General features: G+C 29.8%; 1 protein-coding gene across 2 annotated transcripts in view; it reads right to left on the bottom strand.

Annotated features, from left to right (window-relative positions):
* Nucleotides 1-3,277: 3,277 nt before the first annotated feature.
* The window catches only part of LOC135953690 (cationic amino acid transporter 3), a 16,416-nt gene continuing 10,194 nt past the window's right edge, over nucleotides 3,278-9,499 (bottom strand). Inside the window, exons 5-8 of one of the 2 annotated variants that reach the window (XM_065503662.1) lie at nucleotides 6,573-7,106; nucleotides 6,122-6,493; nucleotides 5,746-6,021; nucleotides 3,278-3,604 (exon numbers count right to left, since the gene is read on the bottom strand). In XM_065503662.1, the coding sequence (XP_065359734.1) occupies nucleotides 3,504-3,604; nucleotides 5,746-6,021; nucleotides 6,122-6,493; nucleotides 6,573-7,106 (1,283 nt within the window). In that variant the 3' untranslated portion in view covers nucleotides 3,278-3,503. Of the gene's footprint in view, nucleotides 3,605-3,658; nucleotides 5,585-5,745; nucleotides 6,022-6,121; nucleotides 6,494-6,572; nucleotides 7,107-9,499 lie in introns of those variants that run through there. The other variant, XM_065503661.1, reaches the window with a different exon arrangement.

Genomic DNA, 9,499 nt, shown 5'->3' with positions numbered 1-9,499 from the left:
TAAAATTGCGAATTTTGACCGTCCCCCCCTCTAGAATTGTTCTATGTATTGTAGAAACACATTGTGTAAAATATTAGGATGATAGGATAACGCTAACTGGTGGCGCAACGACGCTGAAGTTTTGAGGTGCATTTACAAGGGGAAAATATGCAATTTTTTTAGTTTTTGTAAAAATTTTGCCATTAAATAATGACCTTTACAATTTAATTTAAAAGAATCGAAATGTGTACGTAATTGTCGTTATAATAAGATATAAAAGACAAAAATTGGTGAAAAAATGTTAAAGTTATTAAAAAATCGCCAGGCCATTAACGTGTCTCAGGCCACTAGAGCAAGAAATTTATGAACAAAATTAACATATTTTGAGAAATATTAAAATAAAAGCTTATTTTTACTTAAAATATATCCATATTTACTTGTATATGAGTTTTTGTCCTCGTAGGATACCGTTAACCTATTCGCAGGTATGACCAAAAAAATTAAATTTTTTTAACGGCAGTTTCAAAACTCCAATTTCAAATTTTTAAAAATTTTGTTAAACAAATTTCAGAATTTTTTGATCATCACATGGGGATTTATTGACTACATAATAGGGAATAAAAATGTGAAAAAAGTATGTCAATACCTCCTATAGTTTTTCCGTACCTGCGATATAAATTTTGCGATTTTCGAGAAAAACAAATTTTTTGGCCATATTTTGGGGAATGACAAGAATTTCCTTACTGTAATGATTTTTAAGTAAAAGCTATTCAGAATAATATAGTCCAGCTAATTCTAAATATAGTCTGAAAGTTTTACTAAAACCGGAAAACTTTAACCCTTAAATCGTGAAGGTCAAAGGTCAATTTTTTCAATATTTGGAATTTCTCATGGAAAGATAGCGAAATATTATATATTTTTGGGCCGATTTTGATGAAACTTAAGAAGAATATAAAATGAAGTCTAGTATTCACAATAACAGTACAAAAATGAAAATTAACCGTTAATAGCACTTGGGGTCCAAATGACCATCAACTTTTAAAATCACGAAAAACACATTCATTTTTACCCCAAGTAGTCTTAAGGGTTAATTTCCATTTTTGTACTGTTATTGTGAATACTAGACTTCATTTTATATTTTTCTTAAGTTTCATCAAAATCGGCCCAAAAATATATAATATTTGGCTATCTTTCCATGAGAAATTCCAAATATTGAAAAAATTGACCTTTGACCTTCACGATTTAAGGGTTAAAGTTTTCCGGTTTTAGTAAAACTTTCAGACTATATTTAAAATTAGCTGGACTATATTATTCTGAATAGCTTTTACTTAAAAATCATTACAGTAAGGAAATTCTGGTCATTCACCAAAAAATGGCCAAAAAATTAGTTTTTCTCGAAAATCGCAAAATTTATATAGCAGGTACGGAAAAACTATAGGAGGTATTGACATACTTTTTTCACATTTTTATTCCCTATTATGTTCTCAATAAATCCCCATGTGATGATCAAAAAATTCTGAAATTTGTTTAACAAAATTTTTAAAAATTTGAAATTGGAGTTTTGAAACTGCCGTTAAAAAAATTTAATTTTTTTGGTCATACCTGCGAATAGGTTAACGGTATCCTACGTGGACAAAAACTCATATACAAGTAAATATGGATATATTTTAAGTAAAAATAAGCTTTTATTTTAATATTTCTCAAAATATGTTAATTTTGTTCATAAATTTCTTGTTCTAGTGGCCTGAGACACGTTAATGGCCTGGCGATTTTTTAATAACTTTAATATTTTTTCACCAATTTTTGTGTTTTATATCTTATTATAACGACAATTACGTACACATTTCGATTCTTTTAAATTAAATTGTAAAAGTCATTATTTAATGGCAAAATTTGTATAAAAACTGAAAAAATTGGATATTTTCCCCTTGTAAATGCACCTCAAAACTTCAGCGTCGTTGCGCCACCAGTTAACGTTATCCTATCATCCTAATATTTTACACAACGTGTTTCTACAATACATAGAACAATTCTAGAGGGGGGGACGGCCTGTACCTAGAAAGTTTTTTTCGTCCATACAATCTTGGAGCACTCTAATGTACATACATACATATGTATGTATGTAAAAATTAAATCAACTAAATTGTTAATTATGGTCGTATTATGACTGCAATTTAGTAACTTAATTCTCTCCTCATTTCCCAAATAAAAGCTTTTTAGTACGTCCTAAATGGCCCCTATAGCGCTTTGAACATTAATGTAAACAAAGTCATCGAACAAATTCCGCCCCTAGTAGCGCCTTCCCTGAGAAACAACTGGGAATACCCTATATAGTTTTGATATCTATTCCCTCCCAGCTTTCACCCAGTATGTCGAAACCCCATTCAGGTCTATCCTAAGTGGCCGCCAATGAACTTGAATACTACATATCCAAACTGTAATTTTAATCTTAATATGAAGACGTTTTTTTAATTTTTTAACTAAAAATTTAAATTTAAGGTATTTTCTTTAATTGGTGAATAAAAATAATTAATTTTATTATGTTTTTGCCAAAAAAAACTATGTTTTTCAAATTTACTTTATTTAACAGTGCTATGTTAAGTAGTTAACATATATGTGGGACGTATTTAACTTACGAATTTAACTTCACACCCTTGGCAAAATTCACAATTTCATAATTTTGAAAATGCTGCTGCAAAAATGCTATACTGATTCTGAATATAAGCAATACAGTTCTGAAATCTATGAATACATGGCTTTCGACCCCATTAAGTAGATAAGGAGCACCTTTCCATTTTTGGCCAATTTTTCGGATTTCAAAAGGAGATAATACTGTACAAGCAAAAATATCAACGATTGTTCATAATAAATATTTATTTTTTTTTTATACAAAAAAAAATTTTATTATATATTAAAGCTGAATGATCGGTAAACCCCTTTTTTTGTTGTTATTGATAAAATGTTTACTGAGTGTAATATAAAGCAGCTCTGTTATCTTAACAGTTAGAGTAGGAGCTATGTTAGTTTATACATTAACATAGAAATGTTAAAAAACGGAGCTAACTTTCGTAGCAACTTCATCCACATATATCAAAGTCCAAAGTCCTTAAAAAATATTAAACAAATTAAAACACTTACCTTCGTTAACAATAAAATCTTAATTTAACTAAAGGCCATAATTATTTATTAAATTATCGAAAATAATGTGACATATTTCAGTAACAATTTGCAATATTAAGACCTATAGTTAATGGCAACTTTAAGTTAAGTTTTTATTGCTAATGGGGTTTAAAGTAAATTTATTGTATTTATGGAAAGGTTTTTTATTATTGCGAAAACAATTCTTCTTAAAACTAGATATATTTCACTTAGAATAAAAATTTTGGCTTTTAATGTTATTTGCTTCCTTACGCATCAAAATTGTTACCTAGAAAATAATATGACTTAATAGTGTTAATTGTTTCTTATAAATAACTAAGTTTAATAAACTTTTCATTAGCTTTTAAAATAAAAGTTCTGAAACCTTAAAAATATTCACTGTATTTTAATTTCTGCCAACCAACACGTTGTCTCCTTAAGTCTCTAAAGCTATTGGGTAGACCATAAAAGAAGTAAATTGACAAACCTAGTTTACGAAAAAAAGAAATTAAATATTTAATAATAAATATTGCTCATTATTAAGGTATTAAAGACTAGATACAAATACCAGTATACAGCATGCAAATCTGGTGATTACTAATAATAGCTAATAGTGATATAAGGTCAAGCCAAAAAAGCTCTCAATGTCGTTAATTAAAGTTAATGTTTAGTTAGTTTTCAAGGAATAGAAATCTACTTGTTTTTCTCCATATTTGTTCCAGTTTTATTTGAAAGAAATACAAAACATATGCATGAACAAATTTTATTTGGGTGGAGGAAAAATTGAGATGATGTGAAATGGTATCTTTGTACGATGTAAACTTTAATTTTAATTGGTAACATAAACAACTTTTTCGATTACATATAAAACGGTCTTCCGTAATGTACAAATACTATATACATATATAAGTATAGATACAAATACTTAAGCCTAAGAATTGTGATTCTATATAATGCTATAATTTATTGGGGGTTTCTTTAACCGGTGTTAAAGCTTCCTTTATCAGTGAGGACGTTGTGTTGAGATTATTTTCTGATTTATTATTAATTTGTGCACTGGAGAGAACTTCTTCGGTTAATTGTAAGGGTCCCACTGATTTAGGTCTTCTTTTTGCAATATCCGGCTTGGTTTGAGTCTTATGTGAGGGTCCCCGTTTCAATATGGCCTCTAGTTTTTGTTTAAATGATAATTCATTATTTTGTGATTCGTTTCTTTCTGGTAAAGCTATAGTTTTATCATTTGTAGTTAATTCATCATTTTTCAATAGTTTGTCTAAACTGGGTCTTTCCTTAGGTCTACTTAAGCCATTTGTAGTTTTATATAATACAGGATCAAATTTCGGTGGCCTTGGAATATATTGCTTATCTTGTCTGATAGCATTCCCGCCCTCATTTGTGTCATCTATGTCGATATGACAGTCCTCAATGGCCTTTAATACTAAAGCCCTGACATCAGCTTCGCTTTTAGAGTGCTTCAGTTTAGGGCGAGTGTCATGAACGGAATCCTCTGATTTGGAGGTTTCTTTTAGAGTTTTCGGTTCGAGGGGTTTAACTATTAATTTGCTTAGTTTGTTTCGAAACTTTTCGGAATGTAAAGGATATTCTACCGAGTTTATGGATAATACAGATTCTACGGATTGTACTCTTTTCAAAATGTTCATAGTTATTCCATTTTCATCTTTCGACATGTTAATTTCGTCAACATCATTGTTATTCAATTCAATTGCATTGCGGACTTCATTGAGAGCATCTGATTGTAACAACTTTTGTTTGTGTTTTTCCAATGCTAACCATAGGTCTTGGCTATTTAAGATTTCATCGACGAGTTCTTGCGCAATTTTTTGCTTTTCTTCGTACGTTCCAGTACTAGAATCTATGCTATTAGTTGAGCTTTTGGTGTCACTATCGCTACTGCTGTGTACTGTGGCCACAGTTGTGCTTCTGATAACACTCGGTTCCATTTCAGAGTCCACACTAGTTTTCCGATCAAAAATTTGTAAAAGTTGAGAATTGTTAAGATTGTCATCTTCCGTTTCCAGTACATTGTCTAACAATGCTATGACGGACTTTTCTTCTTCGGAAGTATCAGTATTTGAAAACGCATAATTCACTTTTTTGTCTTCGTCAATTCTGTGCAGTGATGTTTGCGATTTTTGACTTTTATTGTCTTCGATAAAACAAATTAATCCATTTGGATGTTTCACTTCCTTTAAGCCATCCTCTACCTCGTTCAGATCCATGATGTCATCTAAACTTCTGACCGAACGTTCGTTATGTTGCATTATCAAAGTCGATGTCGACGTATTCAAATCTTTATTGCAATTTTTCATAAATTCTTGTTTGGAATTTCTTGGATGTGGTGGAGATGAAAGTTTTAAGAGCCTTTCAAATTCTATTCTATCTGGATGTCTATTAGCGGGATTTTTTATATCATACATGCACCAACATGCTACAAACATAGGGATACCTAGTTGCAATAACAGTTTCCTTAATTAGTAGAGACTACCATACGGTACATGCATAGAATATGTGGGTTAGTATATTCGATAATGAAGTGCAACATGAATTACCCAACATTCATTCAAGGTAGATCCAATGAAGTTGGTCTAGCAATTAATAAAAACTTACCAATAGCCATCCATACACCAAATCTTATCCAAGTCATAACATCTAATTGTAGCATGAGATAGATATTTATGAATATACTTATGGCTGGTACCAAAGGTACCAAGGGTACAGTAAACACTCGCGTACACAATTCCCGCGGCTGTAAACATATACAAAGTAATACCAAAGCTGTCAGTACACATAGGACGGCCATTAAAACCAATACCCAAATTTGATTATTAATTAATGCGTCGTAGGCTTGCATAAATATTAAACCAATGCCGGCCGACAGAATACCTAAAACAAATTATTGTATCAAATGTTTATCAAAAAAAACAAACAAAATATATACTTATACATATATGTAGCTCTTAAACACAATAAATACGAAACTTACAAAATACAGTGATAAGTGTGCCAACAATTCTAGTCGACAATTCGTTGGGAGTATATTCTCGTTTAAAGTTGAAAAGTTGCGAAAACACTGTTTTGAAAGTGGTACGTTCTCCCTTTGAAGTCAATAGCGAATTTTCAGAGACAGTATGACCATTATGACTATTACCATTGTCATTAGGGTGATGATTGCTATGACCATTATCACCATTTATGGTGTCTATATCGCCATTTGTTTGTGTTTTGCCAAATGTATCGGCATTATCCATATAACGTAGTATGGTAATAGAAATGGCCACTACACTGTAGGCCAACAGGGTGCCAATCGACAAAAGATTTACTAACTGAGCCAAATCGAATAAGCCAGCAATAAGTGCTAAAAACAATATTTATTTAAATAAACTCATCAGAAACAAAAAAAACAATAATAATAATAATAATTATTTCTTTAGTACCTGTTACCATGGCGGCAACAATTGAACCAACAACCGGCACTCGATATTTGGGATGAATTTGAGCAAAAATTCTAAACATCAGACCATCTTGAGCCATAGAATACATTACTCTTGGCAAAGGAAACAAAGCACCAAATAAGCTGGCAAGCAGTCCCACCAATCCACCAATAGACACAATCCACATGGCGAAATTCCAACCAACTACTCTGAATGCACTTGGCAGTGGAGCATTGGCATCTTGTAAATAGTAGGGCACCATTAGTGTTATAACTGTCGAAACGCCAAAATAACACAAAAATATCACAACCAATGAGAGTAAAATGGAACGGGGAATATTTTTGCGAGGGTTTTGCACTTCCTCGCCAGTCGTAGCAATACAATCAAAACCGACAAACCCAAAAAAACAAGTGGCAGCGCCCTTCAGTGTTCCCGTAATGCCAAAAGGGAAAAACCCTCCCATACCCAGATCTGTATCAGGTGGTATTTCAGTTTTATTGACCGCATCCACATCAATTGTCCAATTGGAAAAATTAGCTGCAAGTGTAAATTATTTAAAACTAATAAATATTTTGTTTAACAATATGTGGTAGTATGTATGTATGTATGTATGTATGTATGTATGTATGTATGTATGTATGTATGTATGTATGTATGTATGTATGTATGTATGTATGTATGTATGTATGTATGTATGTATGTATGTATGTATGTATGTATGTATGTATGTATGTATGTATGTATGTATGTATGTATGTATGTATGTATGTATGTATGTATGTATGTATGTATGTATGTATGTATGTATGTATGTATGTATGTATGTATGTATGTATGTATGTATGTATGTATGTATGTATGTATGTATGTATGTATGTATGTATGTATGTATGTATGTATGTATGTATGTATGTATGTATGTATGTATGTATGTATGTATGTATGTATGTATGTATGTATGTATGTATGTATGTATGTATGTATGTATGTATGTATGTATGTATGTATGTATGTATGTATGTATGTATGTATGTATGTATGTATGTATGTATGTATGTATGTATGTATGTATGTATGTATGTATGTATGTATGTATGTATGTATGTATGTATGTATGTATGTATGTATGTATGTATGTATGTATGTATGTATGTATGTATGTATGTATGTATGTATGTATGTATGTATGTATGTATGTATGTATGTATGTATGTATGTATGTATGTATGTATGTATGTATGTATGTATGTATGTATGTATGTATGTATGTATGTATGTATGTATGTATGTATGTATGTATGTATGTATGTATGTATGTATGTATGTATGTATGTATGTATGTATGTATGTATGTATGTATGTATGTATGTATGTATGTATGTATGTATGTATGTATGTATGTATGTATGTATGTATGTATGTATGTATGTATGTATGTATGTATGTATGTATGTATGTATGTATGTATGTATGTATGTATGTATGTATGTATGTATGTATGTATGTATGTATGTATGTATGTATGTATGTATGTATGTATGTATGTATGTATGTATGTATGTATGTATGTATGTATGTATGTATGTATGTATGTATGTATGTATGTATGTATGTATGTATGTATGTATGTATGTATGTATGTATGTATGTATGTATGTATGTATGTATGTATGTATGTATGTATGTATGTATGTATGTATGTATGTATGTATGTATGTATGTATGTATGTATGTATGTATGTATGTATGTATGTATGTATGTATGTATGTATGTATGTATGTATGTATGTATGTATGTATGTATGTATGTATGTATGTATGTATGTATGTATGTATGTATGTATGTATGTATGTATGTATGTATGTATGTATGTATGTATGTATGTATGTATGTATGTATGTATGTATGTATGTATGTATGTATGTATGTATGTATGTATGTATGTATGTATGTATGTATGTATGTATGTATGTATGTATGTATGTATGTATGTATGTATGTATGTATGTATGTATGTATGTATGTATGTATGTATGTATGTATGTATGTATGTATGTATGTATGTATGTATGTATGTATGTATGTATGTATGTATGTATGTATGTATGTATGTATGTATGTATGTATGTATGTATGTATGTATGTATGTATGTATGTATGTATGTATGTATGTATGTATGTATGTATGTATGTATGTATGTATGTATGTATGTATGTATGTATGTATGTATGTATGTATGTATGTATGTATGTATGTATGTATGTATGTATGTATGTATGTATGTATGTATGTATGTATGTATGTATGTATGTATGTATGTATGTATGTATGTATGTATGTATGTATGTATGTATGTATGTATGTATGTATGTATGTATGTATGTATGTATGTATGTATGTATGTATGTATGTATGTATGTATGTATGTATGTATGTATGTATGTATGTATGTATGTATGTATGTATGTATGTATGTATGTATGTATGTATGTATGTATGTATGTATGTATGTATGTATGTATGTATGTATGTATGTATGTATGTATGTATGTATGTATGTATGTATGTATGTATGTATGTATGTATGTATGTATGTATGTATGTATGTATGTATGTATGTATGTATGTATGTATGTATGTATGTATGTATGTATGTATGTATGTATGTATGTATGTATGTATGTATGTATGTATGTATGTATGTATGTATGTATGTATGTATGTATGTATGTATGTATGTATGTATGTATGTATGTATGTATGTATGTATGTATGTATGTATGTATGTATGTATGTATGTATGTATGTATGTATGTATGTATGTATGTATGTATGTATGTATGTATGTATGTATGTATGTATGTATGTATGTATGTATGTATGTATGTATGTATGTATGTATGTATGTATGTATGTATGTATGTATGT

The sequence above is a fragment of the Calliphora vicina genome, chromosome 3 (genome assembly GCF_958450345.1).
Source record: "Calliphora vicina chromosome 3, idCalVici1.1, whole genome shotgun sequence".
NCBI classification, from domain to species: Eukaryota; Metazoa; Arthropoda; class Insecta; order Diptera; family Calliphoridae; genus Calliphora; species Calliphora vicina.
The sequence above is the reverse complement of the archived record's forward strand: the minus strand, read 5'-3'. Positions and strand labels throughout refer to the sequence as shown.